This window comes from Papio anubis, chromosome X, assembly GCF_008728515.1.
Source record: "Papio anubis isolate 15944 chromosome X, Panubis1.0, whole genome shotgun sequence".
In the NCBI taxonomy this organism is placed as follows: Eukaryota; Metazoa; Chordata; class Mammalia; order Primates; family Cercopithecidae; genus Papio; species Papio anubis.
This window is the reverse complement of record NC_044996.1, coordinates 45,396,813-45,418,432: the sequence shown is the minus strand read 5'-3', so window position 1 is coordinate 45,418,432 and position 21,620 is coordinate 45,396,813. Positions and strand designations below refer to the sequence as shown.

Here is a 21,620-nt window from a genome sequence, read left to right as displayed (position 1 = left end):
GACTCTTTCAACATTTTATTTTTTGGTTTCTGAAATACAAATCAAAATACATTTTTGCTACATGTCATTTTAACAAGCTTGACATTCTTTTCAATACAGGATGACTCAAAATAGGTACTTTAAAACTTCCTTTAAAGAAAACCATACATTTTATTTCAGAGTAAACAACCCATCAAAAACAAATACATAGGTATATGGGCTATTGTTTTTCATTATTTTAGAGCACACCATTCAACTTAAAATTTGGTCCACTAAAATATGTAAATATCCCTCCTATCACAAAAATAAATTAAACCTCATGGTTGAAAAAAAACCAGAAATATTTGGCATAGGCTGAGTGAGCTTGAAAAGCAAGTTAGGATGTTTTAACTGTATGGAGGAACATTACAGAATCCACACAGAAACGTGGCAGAACAACTGGCTTGTTGCTATTGGAGCTGTTCTGTTTCAGAGAGGGATATAAGGTACGTGGGAGGGTGCTGAAGACTCACAACAGCCACAGAATTAGTTACTCAAAATTAACCAGAATTCAATATAGAAGAATGTATGACAACAGTAGAACAATCTCAACAGTTATTTGATGCCTGGAAAACAAGCTGTAAGCTTCGAACTAGTAACTCAGCAGGAACAAGAGTCAACATGTTTATAAGACTTTGAAGGTGAGAAAACGTCATCATTCGTAGATGATGTCTTGTGCACAAATACATTAGTTTGCAGAACACTGGGGACAACAACACAACATACAAAGTAAGAATAAATCCAAGCTGTTTAACCTTCCACCATTCTCTTGAGTATCAAACCCAGGCCGCCTTTGGCCACTTGCAGGGGTGTCTTTTCTTCTTTATTCTCAATGTAAATACTTGCTCCTTGGGACACCAGCAGTTTTGCTTCTTCCACTCTCTCCTCATCACAGGCTAAGTGTCTGAAATCAGGGACCACCAGAGACCAATTAATCACTACCAATTCTATGTAACGGTTAGGATTTCTTGCTAGGTAATCTAAAGTGCATATGATTAGGAAATGGTAACATTGGAAAGTTATTTAATCCGGAAAGAAACATCGGTTTGCATGGGGAGACTGTAAGTTAAAATTCTACAAAAAAAGCCTTGAAATACCAGATTGTAAATCATAATTCTGGTTCTACTTACAATAGAAGAAGGGATCTAAACACCAGCCTAAGGAACACTTTTCTTATTTTACAGAGATAAGTAATTGTTTACCTCAAACACTACATGTAATAATTCAGGGTTAGAATTTAGAAAAGTCCCAGTTCATAATCTGTTAATAGTAATTTGTGCGGCTTAAAGTTTGAAAAAGCAGTTTAAAAGATTTTATCTCATTTAATCCATGTATCTGTCTTGTAAGTTAGCAAAGTATTATTATCACCATTTTACAGTTGAAATGGTGACAGAGGTTAAAGTTCCTACCTATGCTGACATGTCTTGGCAGTAAACTGAGTGGAAGAGGGTAACAACTTTTGCCATGCACTTAAGAGTGCCAGGAGGGTATAACGAGGCACTTTACATGTTGTTTTACTTAAACCTCACAATAATCTAGTAAGGAAGGAATTATTATCCTTATATTACAGATGAGGAAATTAAGATTCAAGGAAGATTAAGTAACTTTTATAAGTTGTTTAATATAAGTATTTAATATTGTTAGTAAGTGGTAGAGTCTGAATTGGGTGAACATCATCTAGCTATTCATAAATCCTATGTTCTTCCCAGGACTCTATCTTTTCTGACTCCTAGATTTCCTCTAGGCCATCCTGCCTTTCTATTTATGGAGAAAAGAGGTAGGGCATACAGGTCTTTCTAAACAGGGTCTCTTAGAATGCAGGAAAGATTTTAAAAACTAAGAGTTAAGAAAATAATACTTTTTAAAAGTTGGTTTAAAGTCAAATTGGAAAAGGCTGAACCTCACTCTGGACTAAAAAGAAGACTCACAGAACTTCTGGTTCAAGAAAAAGTCACCATTCAACACAGAAGAAAAGTGGCCAAGTACTGTGGAAACATATCAAGGTAAAGGCCAGCTTCAGGTCATACACATAATTCAATTAGAGATGGATTTTAAGAGTTAAATGCAAAACAATAACACTAACCCTCAATCAAAACCAATGAAACGCTAAAATAACCTATAATAAAAGACAGGTGAATATTTAACTAATTTCAGGGTAAGGAAGAGCTTTCTAGTCATGAGGAAAGATGAATGGGCTTGACTCTGTAGAAATTTTAAAACTTCTCTTATGCAAAAGAAATTATGAACAAAATGAAAAGATAAATTAGGAAAAATATTTTCAACTAATGTTGCAGAACATTAATATTTTACCATGTCAAATCAAGAGCACTTAAAACGCTGTGAAAATAAATTAATTCCCCAAAAGGAAACAGAGAAAGGGACACAAAAAGGTACAATTAGATAAGAAATGTAATTAGCCATGGACATTAAAAAAAAAGTTCAAATTCATTAATAAAAATGTAAATTACACCTATGAAATACATCTATGAAATATCATTTTCACATAACAAAAGGATAATTTAGTGTTGGTGAGGGGGTAATGGGCACTCTTAAACTGCTGTTGGGAGGGTAAAATGATACAACTCCTCTGGAAGCAATTTGGCAACATATAGCAAGTCTTAAAATGTGTGTATTTGTTGACCCAGCAATTCAACTTCTAGGAGTCTATATGAAGGTAATAATCAGAAATGTGGCCAAAAGTTTTCCGTACAAAGTTAGTCAATTATTTTAGAGACAAGGTCTTGCTCCACCCAGGCTGGAGTGCAGTGGTGTGATCACATCTCACTGTAACCTGGAGCTCCTGGGTTCAAGCAATCCTCCCACCTCAATCTCCCGAGTAGCTAGTCCCACAGGTGCATGCCACCATGCCTGGCTAAGCTTTTAATTTTTTCTAGATACAGGGGGTCTTGCTGTGTTGCCCAGGCTAGTCTTGAACTCCTGGCCTCAAGTGATCCTCCCGCCTTGGCTTTACAAAGTGCTGGGATTACAGACATGAGCCATCATGCCTGGCTCAATGTACCATTATTTATAATAGTGAAAAACTCAAAAAAGTTTAAATATACAGTAATAGAGGAATGATTAAATTATGGCACATCTATACAGCAGAATTGTACATAACCATTTAAAAAGTTTTAAACATATTTAATGACATTGGAAAATGTTTATAATATACTATTGAGGTGAAAAGAACAAGAGCTAAAACTACATACACAGTATGACCCCAATTTTGCTAAAAAATATGTATGTGTAAAATATACACATCTGAATATAAGAGACCAGGAGGAAATACACAAGAATGTGATCAGTAGTTATTTCTGAGTGGCAAGATAATAGGTAATTTTTATCTTTACATTTTGTGCAATTTAACATTTTTGCCATTAACACGTATTGCGTCTATAAGCAGAATAAAAAAAGAAATGATGTATAAGAATTATTGCAAGAGGGCTAACGTCAGGTAGAATACAAATGACTGCTACTTGTCACTTACAGAGGAGTGTTACCCTCAGTGTCTTGGATGTTTGTGGATGCTTTGTAGTACAGAAGGATATGAATCATCTTCAAGTTACCCTTGGCTGCTGCCCGGTGCATTGCTGTAGCCTCATAATGGTCCTTAGCATCTGGATTAGCCCCGCCTTCTAGTAACATGACAGCGATCTGGAAAGATGGAGTAGAAAGAAGAAAACAATGCAGAGATCTATCTGTGTTTGTATACACTTTTAGAACTCAACAAAAGTAGCCTAGGGATGGAACCATACCTCATGCCTGTTTTTGGAAGCTGCATAATGTAGGGGAGTACAGCCATTTTGATTGACAGCATTCACTTGAGCACCTTTTCCCAGAAGGGCTTTTACAATCTCATCCCGGCCAGCAGAAGCCGCAATATGAAGAGGAGACCAACCTGCCTATAAAAGAAGTAGGCAGTAGAAACACCAGGGGAAAAAGGCACAAGGATTAGTGCTAACATTTAGGCAGGGTTAACAAGGAGCTTTACAAAGGTAAAAAAATATTTGCTTACAAAAAAGGTTCCATTCTTACTCTTCACAAATCTAATCCTAATATAACCATACCATTAGAATAAATCTCTTTATGTAACAAAAAAGTTATCTAGGTCCTCATTATTCAGGCCATATTCACCAAAAAACAAAAAAATCCAACATAATAGAAAGAGTTTATGGTCTTTTAGGGTTCACCATAAGAAGCCCTGATCTGTACGTTTATTTTTGTTGTTTTTATTTTTAGAGACAAGGTCTGTCTGTCACCCAGGATAGAGTACAATGGCTCACTGCAGCCTCAAACTACCGGGCTCCAGCAATCCTCCCACCTCAGCCTCTCCTGTATGTTTACCTTAAATCACAGAGTATGAGTGGCAAACATAACGCTGTAAAATAATGCAACCATGAGTCTCATGCTTGATCACAAGGGCCATGCTATAACTTTCCAGTTGCAAAGGTTACAATTTTCTTTATGAGCTTAATGCACAGGCTTCAGTAAACACCAGTCTGGAGTATAAAGATAACTGGGAATTTATCAACTCAACTTTATCAAAGTACTCACATCGTCTTTATCATTCACTGGCACTCCAAGTTGCAACAAAAATTCAACAATTTCTGTATGTCCAGCTGAGCATGCCCAGTGCAATGCAGTTCTCCTGTCCTACAGAGAAGCAGTAATAGAAACATTCTTGAAGAGAAACAGAAGGGAAAAGAGCAAGAAAAAAAAATACTGGTGCTGGCAAATCTATAGTTTGAAAATACGAAATGCAGAGCACTGGATCCTCAGGTAGGTAACCTTAAACTATATTACTTACTGGTATAAGATAGATGAAAGTTTAAGTAACATGGGGAGAATGACATTGATGAACATATGTAATTCTGGGCAGAATACGACAAGGAAAGTAGTAGAGCAAGAAACTGATTTCAATGCTTTGACAGAAATACATCTTTGGTTGTTTTACTATTACATTATTTATGTACTTTTACGTCAGACACTGTGCTGGGAATTTTACATGCATCGTATCATGTAATTCCTATCATTCTACACAGTGCTTATTATCTCCATTTTTCAGATGAGGAAACTAAAACTCCTCAGGTAAGCATCTTGTGGACGGTCATACGGATACTAAATAGTGAAGCTGGAACACAACTGTCAGTGAAGTTCTGACTCTGAAATCTCTACTACCACACTGACCTCAAGTTAGATGTTGTAGAAGGAACACATGAATCTAATGGGGAAAGAAATGTTTATTAAACTAGTTGAAATTATCTATAACTTAAAACCATAAATAAATTAGAAATATAATTTAGAAAACACAACACACAGAGAACAAGAAAATTACTTTTTATAAAAAATAATAAGCTATGGCCGGGTGCGGTGGTTCATGCCTGTAATCCCAGCACTTTGGGAGGGTGAGGTGGGCAGATCACCTGAGGTCAGGAGTTCCAGACCAGCCTGGCAACATGGTGAAACTCCATCTCTACTAAAAACACAAAAGTTAGTCAGGCGTGGTGGCAGGCACCTGTAATCCCAGCTACTTGGGAGACTGAGGCAGGGGAATCGCTTGAACCCAGGAGGCAGAGGTTGCAGTGAGCCGACACCACACCACTGCACTCCAGCCTGGGCAACAAGAGCGAAACTGTCTCAAAAAAATAAATAAATAAATACATAAAAATAAAAATAAAAATAAGCTATAGTAGTCATTATTTGTCAAAGGGAATCCCTATTTGCAGTGACTGCTATATTTCTTAGCCCCACAGAATAGAAAATGGTATTTTAAACTCTATTACAAAAAATTTCAAACACACAAAAATAGAGGGAATAGAATAGAAACCCACATGCCTACTGCTTAGAATTAACAACAAACACCTTGCCCTATTTGCTTTATCTAGTTTTTTCCTTGCTGAGTTTTCCAAAAACAAATCCTAAATACCATGATTTTTCACCCTTGTCTTTCAGTATGTAAAAAATAAAGGTATTTCTTATATAACTATGAGACCATTATTACACTTACTAAAATTAACACTAACTCCTTTAGAATGTCTAACATCCGGTCTGTATTCAGATTTCCCCAGCTGTCTCCCAAATGTCTTTTTGCAGTTGGTTTGTTTAAATCAGGAACCAAACAAGATCCATAAACCGCATTTCTTCGTGTTTTTTACGTCTCTTGATACAGTTCCCTTCCCTTTTTAAGTCATTGACTTGAAGAATGGTTAAATTTCTAATGGAGTGTTATTAAATCTTAATATAAATTATTACATTTAAATTTAAATCCTTAAATATCACCAGACCATAATGAAGTAAACTAGGTAAAGGTAAGGCCATTTTCAGGTTGAGTAATAAAGGAAAGTTCCAGAAAAGAGACAACAGTCTCTTGATTTCTAATTTTCTCCCGAAAGACACGAAATGGAGATTTGTAAGTATAGGACAGTTTCACTAGTGCTTAGCACACTGCCTGCGAAACCCAAGGCCATCTATAAATATTTGTGGGCTTACTGAGGGCACCATGAATCCCAGAAACTGAGGAAGAAAGCACGAGGGTCCTGTGAGCAGGAGGGCAGAAGGAAACACTTCTCAACTTCTGTCTGCCTCTGCTTAGAATGTCCACTCATTCCCCCATGGAAATCTCACTCATGCTTCAAAGTCTAACCTTCCCTTCTTTGCAAAAACTTTTCTAATTAGTGACAGCCATATTCAGCATCAGATTTTCCTATTAACGTGTTCTGAAAGCACCATGTAAACTTCTCTGCGGAGTATTTACCACAATCTGTAATCGGACATGTTTTTGTGTTTATTTTACTGTCTGCATCTTCCACTCCACCGTATCCCCAGCTCCTAGCAAACTGCCTGGCACGGAAGGGGAGTTCAATTACACATGTGTTACTGAATACAGTTACTAGTAAAGGTAAATAAATCCATATAAAGAGCCTTCCTTTTCACTGATTGGCAATTTCTGATAAATGCTGTAGACGTTCTAGAACTATCCAAAAATCAGGGAGTGGAGCTCCGGACCAACGGGAAAATATCTGAGGTCTGCGGGGCTAGCCTCCGCAGGCCTATCGCGAGTCCTGAGGTGACCCCGGGGGACTGCTTGGGGCGGCGGGGGCGGGGTTCTGCTCCTCTCAGAAACCGGGCCTCCGCTAGGGCCGGGCCCCGAAAGCCACGTAGGGCTTCGCCGACGTCCCCAGCTGCGAAGACACCTAGCGTTGCTTTACCTGGTCAGTTCTAGTAGCCAGGGATTTATCGGCCAGAATACTCTCCTTCAACTCTTCCAGCTTCCCGCTGTAGGCCAGGTTGCAGACCATTAGGTTAGACACACACCCCTCCATTTCGCTATCCCAGCAACTACTTGACGCGCGAGCAACGCCCGCCTCACTTCGCCGGCTCCGGCTGCCAGTCAAAACAGCCGTTAGAGCTCCACCAATCACCGGCCTTCCTCGTTCCCTTTTCCTTTACCATCGCACGGCGCCTCTGGGAGTTGCAGTTTGAGAGCAGTTCCGGGCAGGGAGGCGCCTTTGGGGCCCTCACAGACTTGGCCTCTAGCAGTACGGAACTACAAGTCCCAGGGTTCCTAGCGACCGCCCGTAGTCAAGTTGCCGGTGGAATTGGCCCAGGATGACAGCTGGAGAATGGAGTCAGGTATGGGGAGCGGCTTTGAGTGGAACCGTGTGAAAGAGCCGGGGTGGTTAGTCGCTGGCGGGTCGTTGAGTCGGCCATATGAAATGGGTTCGGGGGCAGGGCAAGAGAGTTATGGGAGCCTAAAGGTCCTGTCCCTCGGGGTTCCTGACCTGCAGTGGCAGGCGGAAGGGACAAGGGTTGGAGCTGAGTACTACCTCCTGAGCTCGAACCGGTGACGGTGGCTACCCTCCCCCTCCCTGCCACCGCCCAGGGAGTGGAAAGAAGTGGGAGTTAATTACTCCGACATCTCGGCGGTGTGGCGTCTGGACAGGGTTCTGCCACAGCAGTGATAGCGTATGGCACCGTACTGAGGTGATGTGCCAGGGTGATGCCAAAGGCAGGGTGTGATGCCACGGGAGCCACTTGATATCTAAGAGACTTCGGTGAGTCCATAGCCTGGTGACATCACAACTTGATGAGGGTCATCTTAAGGATACCGGGCTGTGGTGTTGGCACTTTAATATCACGATATTAACTATGTTGTCAAGGCTTTGCTGCAACTATTAAGCTAATAGTGTTTCTTTTTATAGAAATCCCAAATAGTGCCATAGCAGAAGCAATGCAAGACTGATCCTTTATAGGGCATATCCAGAGGACATTATGCCACAACTAGGTAATGATAAGAATACATTCAAGAAAGAGATTGATTATGTTTATGTTTATCCTGTTATAGTGTAGAATAGCAGTTGGGAAACTTTCTGTAAAGAGCCAGATAGTAAATATTCTAGGCTTTGTAGGTCAAAAGGCAAAATCAAGAATATTTTGTTGGTACTTTTATGACGAGAGAAAACAAATTTCAACAAATTTTTATTGATGTAATTCAAAATATAATAGTAATTGAATACTTTTTTTTGTAATACAGGAGGACTACCAATGAGAAGAATATAATTCTTTTTAGGGGATAATATTTTGCTTAATTGGAGCTCAGAATTAGTGTTCCGTACTGTCAAAATTGATTTTAAATGTTCATCTGTTAATGCTGATCTGTTATGAGATTTTTACCTATTTAATCTTTGAAAATGTCATTTTACACATATAGGTACTGTCAAATACTGATATCAATTCATAAACATACACTTTTTTATTTTTATTTAAATTATTTTTTTCAAAAATTTCAGAATAGTTTTAGATTTATAGAAAAGTTGCAAGGTTAGTAGAGTTCCTGTATACCACTCACTCAAAATGAGGTACATTTTACATATCATAAAATTCACTGATTTCAAGTGCATAATTAAATGATTTTTGGTAACTTTACTGAAGTGGGGCAACCATCACCATAAATCAGTTTTAGAACTTTTTGATCTCTCCAGTAAGATTCCCTCATGTCTATTTACAGTTAATCAATCCTCTGTTCCATTCCCAGCCCCAGACAACCACTAATCTACTTTTTTGTTTCTATAAATTTGCCTATTCTGGACATTTTATATAAATGAAATCATACAATATGCAGTCTTTGTGTCTGATTTTTTTTCACTTAGCATAATATTTTTGAGATTCATCCATATCGTAGTATGTATCAGTACTTCCTTACTTTTTTATTGCCAAATAGTATTCCATTTTATGGATATAGCACATTTTTGTCTATCTACTCACTATTAGATAGGTACATCAGTTTCCAAGTTTTGGCTACTATGACTAGTGCTGCTAAGAAGATATAGTGTGTAAGTCTTTGTGTGAACATATTTTTTTAATTTCTCTTTGATAGATACTTAAGGGTGGAGTTACTGGATCACAGGGAAAATATATGTTAACTTCTTAAGAAGCTGCACAACTGTTTTCCAAAATAGCAGCAACATTTTGCACTTCCATTAGCAATGTATGAGAGTTCCTGTTTCTCCACATCCTTGCCACCATTTGTTATTTACTGTGTTTTTTATTATAGCCATTCTAAGTGAGTGTGAAATGGTGTCTCATTGTGGTTTTAATTTATAAACTTATAAATTATAATTTATAATATGGTGAGCATATTTTTATGTGCTTCTTAGCCATTCATATATCTTCTTCAGTGAAGTGTCTGTTATATCTTTTGTCCATTTTTAAATCGAGTTGTCTTTTTGGTGTTGAGTTGTAATGATGGTTTCTATATTCTAGATCAAGTCCCTGAGAGATATATGATATGCACATATATTCTCCCAGTCTGCTGCTTGCCTTTTTCTTTTCTTGATGGTGTCTTTTGAAGTGAAAACGTTTTGAATTTGGGTGACATCCAATTTATTATTTTTTTTCTTTCATGGACCATTTTTTTGGTGTTGTACTTAAGAAGTTTTTGCCTAATTGCAAGGTCTCAGTGATTTTCTCCAATGTTTTCTTCTAAAAGCTTTATTACTTCATCTCTTACATTTAAGTCTATGATTCATTTTGAGTTCATTTTTTCTCTGTGATATGAGGTGAGAATCTAAGTTCTTTATTTTGCATGTGGATATAGAAATTGTCCTAGCACCATTTGTTGAATCTCTTATCATTAACATCTTACATTGCTGTGCTATATATGTTACAACTAATAAGCCCACATTGGTATATTGCTATTAACTATACTCCATGCTTTTTTGTTTTTTTCAGGTTTCACTAGTTTATCTCTAGAGATTCTGTCCCATCCAGGATACCACATTACATTTAGTCATTGTATCTCCTTAGCCTCTTCTGACTTGTGACACTTTCTCAGACTTATTTTGTTTTGGTGACCTTGATAGTTTTAAGGAGTGCTGGTCAGTCATTTTGTGGAAAAACCCTCAATTTTATGCTTAGACTGGCATTATGTGTTTGGAAGGAAGTCCGCAAAGGTCAAGTACTACATTCTCATCATACATTATCAATGTTACACAAACATATGATTTTAATTGAGCATATTCATTGCTTGGAATAGAATTCTGTTGTTCTCTTAATAGTGCCTTTTAGCATTATATGGCAGGTTAATCACTTCCAATTGAAAGTTTGGTGAAAGCTGCTCAATTACACAGTTAAATGGATTTTGGAATATGGAATATCCTTTGCACTTGCTTCAAGGTCCAAAAACTACTGCTGGAACTGTAGTCTGAATTCAGAAAATATATATGCTGCAAATTTGTATGGAAATAGAGATCTTGCTTCTTGTTTTAACTTTTATTTCATTTTATTTTGAGACGGAGTCTCGCCCTGTCACCCAGGCTGGAATGCAGTGGCACAATCTTGGCACACTGCAATCTTCGCCTCCTGGTCTTAAGCAATTCTCCTGCCTCAGCCTCCTGAGGCGCATGCTACCACACCTGGCTAATTTTTGTATTTTTAATAGAGACAGCGTTTCGCCATATTGGCCAGGCTGGTCTCCAACTCCTGACCTTAGGTGATCCTCCCAAAGTGCTGGGATTACAGGCATGAGCCACTGTGCCGGGCCTATTTTATTTTTTATTGAGACAGGGTCTTCTTCTGTTGCCCAGACTGGAGTGCAGTGGCACGATCATGGCTCACTGCAGCCTCCACCTCCCTAGCTCAAGTAATCCTGTCACCTCAGCCTCTGGAGCAGCTGGGACTACAGGCATGCACCAACACACTCAGTCAATTTATGATTTTTTGTAGTTACAGGGTCTCACTATGTTGCCCAGGCTGATCTCAAACTTCTGGGCTCAAGTGATCCTCCCACCTAGGTCTCCCAAAATGCTGGGATTACAGGTGTGAGCCACCATGTCCAGCTGAGATTTCATTTATTTCTTCTGGGTACTTAACTAGGAGTGGAATTGCTGGGTCATATCGTAACTCTGTTTAACTTTTTGAGAAACTTTCAGACTCTTTACAAAAGTGGCTGTACCATTTTACCTTCCATCAGCAAGCAATGTTCGAGGGTTCAGATTTCAGATTTATCCACATTTTTTTTCTTATTTTCTTTTTATTTTTTGGAGACAGAGTCTCACTCTATCACCCAGGCTGGAGTGCAGTGGCAGGATCTCAGCCCACTGCAACCTCTGTCTCCTGGATTCTAGTGATTCTTGTGCCTCAGCTTCCCGAGTAGCTGGGATTACAGGCATGTACCTCCACGCTGGCTAATTTTTGTATTTTCATTAGAGACAGGGTTTTGCCATGTTGGCCAGGCTGGTCTGGAACTCCTGTCCTCAAGAGATCTGCCCACCTTGGCCTTCCAAAATGCTGGGATTATAGGCGTGAGCCACCACATCCAGCCAAATTTCTCCATATCTTTACCGATACTTATTAATATCTATCTTTTTGATTATAGGCATTCTAGTGGATATAAAGTGGTGATCTATAAAGTGGTGATCTATAAACACCCATTCCAGCCTGAGTGACAGAGCGAGACTCCATCTCAAAATAAAATGAAATAAAAGTTAAAACAAGAAGCAAGATCTCTATTTCTATACAAATTTGTAGCATATATATTTTCTGAATTCAGACTACAGTTCCAGCAGTAATTTTTGGACCTTGAAGCAAGTGCAAAGGATATTCCATATTGACTTGTGACAGCATGAGAAGTGGATAAAGCATTTTGACATTACTTGTGATTCAAACAATATTGTCAAAATGACTTTACTACAGTTTTTTTCATATATAAGCATTGTTTTGCCTTGTAATTTTAGGTTGAATTAATTAATAAACATTATCAAGCCTGCATCAAAAGTTAATTTCCAAAGCCATTCAGCGTTCTCTAACAGTGTTTGAAGGTGGTTCTTCCAACCATTTAAAATTGTGAGAATCATTCATACCTTGCTTGCCACACAAAAACATGAGATGGGCTGAATTTAGCCTGCCAGTCATAGTTGGTGTAGAGCAGAAGTGCCCTGCATATTCAATAAATACATCTCTAGTTGATTATGGAGGTACAGTATCCCTGTGTTGTAGTATTCACAAAGTATTGGGTATAGTGACATTTCACCATAAAAATGCATCAAGTACTTGGATCTGATTGGTAGAAAAGCTGGAAAAACAATTCCAAGTGCCTTTCCTACTGAGTGACTTGTTTGGGTAATCTTCTTTTATAAACAGTATATTTTGCTTTTATTTTATTTGATGTGACATGGTAATTAACTTTCAATTCTGAGTCCTTTAAGGCCAATGGGAAGTTATCCTTTGACTTTTTGAAAGCTGCAAGATAAATAGGTCTTAGAGGAGAAGGTCTCTTCTCTTTTGTGGCTGGCCCCAAGTTATGGAGGAATGATGTGGTTGCTGTTTATGTCCATTAAGAGACAAATGGGGCCCTGTTAGGGTCTGGCTCCCTTGCTGCTCTTATGATTGAACGTTTTCTATTGCCCTTTCCACTGATCACCTGGATTCTAGATATTAAAAAAAAACTAAGTTCATCTTCTAGACTTGAAGAATAATGCCAATAATAACTAGCATTTATAGATCACATTGTCAGTTACTGAGCTTATCTTATGCAATCCTCACATCAGCTCTGTGAGGAAGGTACAGCTCCTACCTTTTTTAAAATGAGAAAACAGGCACAGAGGAGTGAAGTTACATGCCCAAGGTTACACAGTTTAGTTGGAGCTATGGTAGAAATCCACGCGATTCTACTCCAAAGTCCTACCACTTAACCACTGCAACATGCTGCTAACTATTGCTGAAAACTGAATTATGTGTAAATGGAAATCCTAAATAATGCAATACCAAATGCTGTCAGAGTTCTTTGGGCTATAACTCTACCTGTGATTTTGGTGAAATGACAAGATTGTAATGCTCTAGAGCAGCTCTGCCCAACAGAACTTTCTGTGATGATGGTAAACTTCTATATCTACGCTGTTCTAGTATGGTAACCATAACCACATGTTGCTCTTAAAGACTTGCAATGTATCTGGGAACTGAATTTTTAATGTCATTTAATTGTAATTGTTTTACATGTAAATAGTTTTGTGTGACTCATTATTAATCATCTTGGACAGTGCAGAGAGAGATCATTTCCCCCTACTTGTTCCTTTTTAATTACACTAAATATTTTACCCAATGCAAATATTCTTTCCATAGCACAACAGGAAATGAATATATTCTATACCGAAAAACAACTTGAGGGTATACGCAAATCAATTAACTGCATGACAGTTGCAGTAACAGGTTCTGGGTTATCCACCATGAAACTTCTCCATTCCCAGCACTTACTAAATAAACTTCCATAACTGGCTCAAAAACCCTTTGCAATTGATTTTTCACTGCTTACAAGTGTAATTTATGTGGCTTATTGCACTTTACAGTTTCTAGTTGCTTGGTTTAAGATGAGACATTTTAATCTGTGGCTCTAATTTTTTTTTTCATACTTTAAGTTCTAGGGTACATGTGCACAACGTGCAGGTTTATTACATAGGTATACATGTGCCATGTGGGTTTGCTGCACCCATCAACTCGTTATTTACATTAAGTATTTTTCCTAATGCTATCCCTCCCTCAGGCCCTCGCCCCCCGACAGGCCCTGGTGTGTGCTGTGGCTCTAATTTTTTTAATCCCATGTTTTGATCCCACGTGTTAAATGTCCTTAGTGTTATATATCACTGGGCTATACAAACCTTCCCCATTTAAAAGCGATCCCTTCACGAAACTGGCAAACTGTTACAGTCTATTATAATAAAGCACTTTATATTTACTACCTGAGTTTTAGCTTCCACACTCTTGTTTTAAGTTATTTGCTTTATAAGTGGTTTCTTTTTTAAAAAAAGGTTTTATTATGAATAAAAGACTAGCAATAATTTGCAAAGATAGTACAGAAAGGCCTCATGTAATCTTCATCTGGGTTACTTCAATCATTACATTTTACATAATTATAATACAATATCAAAACCAGGAAATTGATATTGGAATGATATGTGTCTATAATTCTATGTTATTTTATGATGTGTAGATTTGTTTAACCATCATCGCAATCAAGAAATATTCCATCTCTCCTGTGCTACCTCTTTATAGTCACACCCACCCCCCACCATTGATAACCCCTGACAAATACTAATTTGTTCTCCTTTTCTATAACTGTCATTTTAATCATTTTATATACAATTAAAATGATTTAATTTTTATAATCACAAAGTATGTGACCTTTTTCATTATTTTTCACTCAGCATAATACATTTGAGACTCATTCAAATTGGTATCAATAGTTCATTCCCTCTTATTGCTGAGAAATATTACGCGACATGGAGGTACCACAGTTTGTTTAACCATTCATCTATTGAGGGACATTTTAAAATGTCCAGTTTTGGGCTATTACAAAGAAAACTCTGATTAATGTTGAGTACAGTGTTTTGTGTAGATGGAAATTTTCATCTGTCTGAGATAAATGCCCAGGAGAGCAATTACAAGGTGGGATGGTAAATATATGTTTAACTTTAAAAGAATCTGACAAACTATTTTTCCTAAGTGACTGTACCATTTTGCATTCTCACCAGCAATGGTATGAGAGATCCAGTGTCTCCACATCCTTTCCAGCATTTGGTATTCTCACTATTTTTTTTTTTTTAAAGTTTTAGCTATTGTGATAGGTAGGTAGTGATATATTACTGATTTTATTTGCGTTTACCTAATGGCTAATAAAGTTCAACTTCTTGTCATGTGTTTATTTGTCATCCCCATATCTTCTTCATTTAAATATCTCTTTATATCTTTGGCCCATTTTCTAATTGTATTGTATTGTTTGTTTTACTGTTGAGTTTTCAGAGTGCTTTATGTATTCTAGATACCAGTTCTTTGTCAGATATGTAGCTTGCAAATATTCTCTTCCAGTCTGTGGCTTGTCTTTTCATCTTAATAGGATTTTTCACAGAGAAAGAGCTTTTAATTTTGATGACATTCAACTTACTGATTTTTTCCCTATTATAGATTGTGCTTTTGTTGTTACATCTAAGAACTCTTCACCAAGTCCTAGGTCTCAGATATTTTCTCCTAGATTTTCTTCTAAAAATGTTATAGTTTTACATTTTACATTCAAGTCCATGATCCATTTTAAGTTAATATTTGGCATAAAATATGAAGTTTAGGTCAAGGTTAATTTTTTTGGATTATTGATATCCAGTTGCTTCAGCTCCATTGAATTGCCTTTGCACTGTTGTAAAATATAAGTATGCCGTGCTTGTGTATATCTATTTCTGAGTTTTCTAATCTGATTCATTGATCTACGTATGTGTCCCTCTGTCATACCACACAGTGTTGAATACTGTAACTCTATAATAAATCTTAAAATTTGATAGAGTGATTCCTCCTAGTTTATTGTTTTCAATATTGCCTGTTCCTTTAACTTGCCCTATAAATTTTAGAATAAGCTTGCCTATATCTGAAAAAAGTTTGGTGAGATATTGATAGGAATTGTATTAGACCTGTGTATCAGTTTGGGGAAAACTGATGTCTTTACTATGCTGAGTCTTCCAATCCATGAGCACCATATGTCTCTCCCTTTATTTAGATCTTCTTTTATTTATTTTATCAGCACTGTTCAATTTTCAGCATAGAAATCTTGTATGTTTTGTTAGAATCATAAGTAACCATTTCATTTTTGGAGTGACTATTAATGGTATTTTATTTTGAATATTGGTTTCCATGTATTCATTGCTAGTATATAGAAATATAAATGATTTTTTGTATGATAGTCTTGCATATTGAAACCTTGCTGAATTCACTGATTAGTTCTAGGGTGTTAAAAGGTATTTTTCTAATTTTTTTTCTTTTGTTTTGGTTGGTTTTTTAGGACTTTGTATGTAAACCCTCTTGTCATCTGCAGGGAGGGACAGTGATATTTCTTCCTTTCCACTCTGTGTTTTCTGTTGAATAGCAGTGGTGAGAGCTGAATTCTTGCCTTGTTCCCAGTCTTAGGGAAGAAGAGGTCAGTCTTTCAGCGTCAACTATAATGTAGGTTTTTTTTGTAGACATCTTTTTTGAAATTTAGATAGTTCCCCCTTGATTTCTAGTTTTCTGGGGTTTTTATCATGAATAACTATTGAATTTTGCCAAATACTTTTTGCATCAATTGATATGATCTTGTGATTTTTCTTCTTCAGTTTGTTAATGCAGTGGATTACACTAATTTATTTCCAAATGTTGAGCTAGCCTTGCATCCTAGGATAAAACACATTTGGATGTGGTGTATAATTTTTTTATATGTTGCTGAATTATATTTGCTAATATTTGCTGGGGATTTTTGCTTCTATTCATGAATGACATTGGTTTGCAATTTAATTTTTTTTGGTACTGTCTTTGTCTGATTTTGGTATCAGTGCAATATTGGCCTTATAATAAGAGTTGGGAAGTAGTCTCTCCTCTTCTATTTTCTAGAAGACATTGTGTAATATGAATGTTAATTCTTCTTTAAGTATTTGGTAGAATGCTGCAGTGAAATCATTCAGGCCCAGATGGTTTCAATGAAGAATTTTTTTTTGGAGTTTTAAAATTATATATTCAATTTTCTTAATAGTTACCAAGCTATTCAGATTATCTAATTTTTATTGAGTGAGTTGTGGTGGTTTGTGCTTTTCAAGGAATTTATCCAGCTCATCAAAATTATCAACTTTATACATGCATAATTGTTTGTAGTAATCCCTTTTGCTGTCTGCAAGGTCTATAATAATATCTCCTGTTTCATTCCTGATATTAATGATTTGTGTCCTATCTTTTTTATTTGTCAGTTTTGCTTGAGGTTTGTGGATTTTATGAGGCTTTTCAGAGAACTACCTCTTTGTTTCATTGATGTTCTCTATTGATTTTGAGTTTTCAATTTCATTGACTTCTGCTCTTTATCTCCTTACTTCTGCTTGCTTTCATTTTAATTTGCTCTTACATTTCTAGTTCATTAGGGTGGGAAATTAGATTATTAATTTCAGACATTTCTTCTTCCCTAAGTTAAGCATTTAGTGCAATGAATTTCCATCTCAGCACTGCTTTAGCTACATGTCACGTATTTTTTTTAATCACAGTAAAAAACCATAGCATGAGATTTAGTTCTTAACAAACTTTTAAGTGTACAGTACAATATTGTGAACTATAAGCACAATGTTGTACAGCAGATCTCTAGACATTTTTCATCTTGAATGACTGAAACTCTATGCTTATTGAACAGCAACTCCCCATTTCCCACCCTCCACCAACCCCCTGGCAACCACTATTTTACTTTCTGTTTCCATGAGCATAACTAGTTTAGATAACTTATATAAGTGGAATCATGCAGTATTTACCCTTCTGTGTCTGACTTATTTCATTTAACATAATGTCTTCAAGGTTCATCCATACTGTAACATATGACAGGATTTCTTCCTTTTTATGGCTGAATAAGATTCCATTATATGTATATACCACAGTTTCTTCATTTATCTGTGGATGGACATTAGGTTGTTTCCACCTCTTGTCTATTGTGAATAATACTGCAATGAACATAGGAGTACAAATATCTCTTCAAGATCCTGATTTCAATTCTTTTGCATACATCTGTAGAAGTGGGATTGTTAGATCATATGGGAAATTTTAATTTTTTAAGGAACCTCCATACTTTTTTCCGTATCAACTGCACCATTCTGCACCCTCACCAGCAGTGTGCAAGGTTCCAATTTCTTCACATTCTTGCTAGCACTATTTTTTTTTTATAATGGCCATCCTAACAGTTATGAAGTGATACTTCATTGTGGTTTTGGTTTGCATTTCCCTGACAATTAGTGATGTTGAGCATCTTTTCATATATCTGTTGGTCATTTGTATGTCTTATTTGGATAAATGTCTATTCAAGTCCTTCGCTCATATTTTAATTGAATTATTTGGTGAGATTTTTTGTTATTGAGCTAAATAATTTAGATATTGAACCCTATCAGATGGTTTGCAAATATTTTCTCACATTCTGTAGGTTGCCTTTCATTCTGTTGTTTCCTTTGCTATACTGAAGCTTTTTAGTTTGAGGTAGTACCACTTGTCTGTTTTTACTTTTATTGCCTGTACTTTTGGTGTCATATGCAAAAGATCATTGCCAAGACCAATGCCATGATGCTTTCCCCCTATGTTTTCTTCTAGGACTTTTACAGTTGCAGGTCTTATGTTCAAGTCTTTAATACATTTTGAGTTGATTTTATATATAGTGTGAAATAAGCATCCAATTTAATTCTTTTGCATGTGGGTATAAAGTTTTACTAGACCATTTTTTTTTCTTGTTGGGGGGTTGGGCTAGATCTTTGCCCCCCTTTTTTTTCAAAAACTTTTAAGTTCCTGGTTATATGTGGAGGATGTGCAGGTTTGTTGCATAGGTAAATGTGTGTCATGGTGATTTGCTGTACAGATCAACCCATCACCTAGGTATTAAGTCCATCATCCATTAGTTATTCTTCCTGATGCTCTCCCTCCTCCTCCCCCTACTCCCCTGACAGGCCCCAGTGTGTGTTGTTCCCCCCTACCCATGTGTTCATGTGTTCTTTTTTTTTTTTTTGAGACGGAGTCTCGCTCTGCCGCCCATGCTGGAGTGCAGTGGCCGGATCTCAGCTCACTGCAAGCTCCGCCTCCCGGGTTCACGCCATTCTCCTGCCTCAGCCTCCCGAGTAGCTGGGACTACAGGCGCCCGCCACCTCGCCCGGCTAGTTTTTTGTATTTTTTTTTTTTTAGTAGAGACGGGGTTTCACCATGTTAGCCAGGATGGTCTCGATCTCCTGACCTCGTGATCCGCCCGTCTCGGCCTCCCAAAGTGCTGGGATTACAGGCTTGAGCCACCGCGCCCGGCCGTGTTCATGTGTTCTTATTGTTCAGCTCCCACTTATAAGTGAGAAGATGTGGTGTTAGGTTTTCTGTTCCTGTGTTAGTTTGTTGAGGATAATGGCTTCCAGCTCTGTCCATGTCCCTGCAAAGGACATGATCTCTTTCCTTTTTATGGCGGCACAGTATTGCATGGTGTAGATGTACCACATTTTCTTTTTCCAGTGTATCATTGGTAGGCATTTGGGTTGATTCCATGTCTTTGCTATTGTAAATAGTGCTGAAATGGACATATGTGTACTAGCACCATTTGTAGAAGAGACCACCCTTTTCCCCATTGTGCATTTTTGGAACCATCGTTGGAGATTAGATGACTATATATGTATGGATTTATGATCAAGGTCTCTGTTTTATTCCATTAGTCTATATGTCTGTCTTTATGACAGCACCATACTGTTTAATCCACTTATATTTATAGTAATTATCGATAGGGAAGGACTTCCTGTTTCAATTTTGTTCGTTGTTTTCTGTCTTGTAGATTTTTTGTCCCTCCTTTTCTTTCTTTCTCTCTTCCTTTGGGTTTCATTGATTTTTTGATAGGGACATGCTTTGATTCTTTTCACACATTCTTTTGTGTATCATTTAAAGGAATTTTCTTTGACGTTACCATGGAACTTACAGAAAACATCTTATGATTATAACAACCTATTTTAAGCTGAAACAAACTTAAACTCCAATTACATATAATACTTTACTCTTTTATATTATCCACCCCACACTTTATGTTATCGATGTCACCAATTGCATTTTTATATTGTGTATCTATTAACATGTTTGTGTAGTTATAGGTATTTTTATACTTTTTTTTTTTTTTTGAGACAGAGTTTCTCTCTTGTTGCACAGGCTGGAGTGCAATGGCGCGATCTTGGCTCACTGCAACCTCTGCCTCCTGGGTTCAAGAAATTCTCCTGCCTCAACCGCCCAAGTAGCTGGGATTATAGGTGCCCACCACCATGCCTGGCTAATTTCTGTATTTTTAGTAGAGATGGGGTTTCACCATGTTGGCTAGGCTGGTCTCGAACTCCTGACCTCAGGGGATCTGCCCACCTTTGCCTCCCAAAGTGCTGGGATTACAGGCATGAGCTGCCGCACCCAGCCAATTTTTATACTTCTATTTTTTAACTTCTATACTAAAATTAAAAGTGATTTACCCACCACTATTACAGTGTTACAGTATTCTATATTTTTCTACATATTTACCTTTACCAGTAAGATTTATGCTTTCATATGACTGTTGAGCATCTTATTATTTCAACTCAAAGGTCTCTCTTTAGCATTTCTTGTAAGGCAGTTCTAGTGGTGAAGAAATTCTTCAGCTTTTGTTTATCTGGGAAAGTTTTTATTTCTCCTTCATTTTGAAGGCTAATTTTGCTGGATGTAATATTCCTGGTTGGCAGGTTTTTTTTTTTTTTTTTTTCAGCACTTTGATTATTCCATTCCCTTTTGTCCTGCAAGGTTTCTGCTGAGAAACTCACAGATAATCTTATGGTGATTTCCTTGTACATGATGAGCTGCTTTTCTTTTGCTGCTTTCAAAATTCTTTGTCTTGGACTTTTGACAATCTGATTATGATGTTTCTCAGTGTGGATTTCTTTGGGTTCATCCTACATGGAGTCTGTTGGGCTTCTTGAATCCAGATGTCCATTTCCTTTCCCAGATTTGACACATTTAGGGATGTTATTTCTTTAAATATACTTTCTGTCCGTTTACCCCTTCTCCTTCTTGGAATCCCACAATGCATATATTTGTTTGATGGTGTCCCATAAATCCCTTAGGTTTTTTTCACTGTTTTTTTGTTCCACTGACTATGTCATTTCAAATAACCTGTCTCTGAGTTCACCAATTCTTTCTTCTGCCCTATTAAGCCTGGTGTTTAACACCTGTCATGTTTTTTTTTGTTTTTTTTTTTGTTTGTTTTTCAGTTCAGCTGTTATATTCTTCAGCTCCAAATTTCTGTTTGGTTCTTTTTTATGTTTTTTAAATCTTTATTGATATTTGTCATTTTTTGAACTCATAGATGGCATCTTTATGATGGTTATTTTGACTTCTTTTTCAGGTTATTGATATACCTCTCTTTAGGATTGGTTTCTGGAGATTTATTTTGCTTCTTTGAACCATGTTTCTCTGTTTCTTCATATGTCTCTGACGTTTTTGTTGGGATCTGCATGTTTGAAACATCGGTAACCTCTTTCAGTCATTATGGACTGGCTTTGTACAGAGAAAGACCCTCACCAGTCAGCCTAGCTAGAGATTCT

At 37.1% G+C, this 21,620-nt stretch overlaps 2 protein-coding genes across 3 annotated transcripts in view; one reads left to right on the top strand and one right to left on the bottom strand.

Annotated features, from left to right (window-relative positions):
• On the bottom strand, positions 1-7,455 carry PSMD10 (proteasome 26S subunit, non-ATPase 10). The gene is given in 7 exon segments (XM_003918119.4): positions 1-768; positions 770-807; positions 810-922; positions 3,506-3,672; positions 3,774-3,920; positions 4,573-4,671; positions 7,227-7,455. Coding segments are annotated over 7 exon segments (828 nt in total). The 5' UTR covers positions 7,341-7,455; the 3' UTR covers positions 1-618.
• An 11-nt stretch (positions 7,456-7,466) lies between these two features.
• The window catches only part of ATG4A (autophagy related 4A cysteine peptidase), a 73,517-nt gene continuing 59,363 nt past the window's right edge, over positions 7,467-21,620 (top strand). The window contains exon 1 of one of the 2 annotated variants that reach the window (XM_003918125.3): positions 7,467-7,650. In XM_003918125.3, the coding sequence (XP_003918174.2) occupies positions 7,641-7,650 (10 nt within the window). In that variant the 5' untranslated portion in view covers positions 7,467-7,640. The remainder of the gene's footprint in view (positions 7,651-21,620) is intronic. The other variant, XM_017954083.3, reaches the window with a different exon arrangement.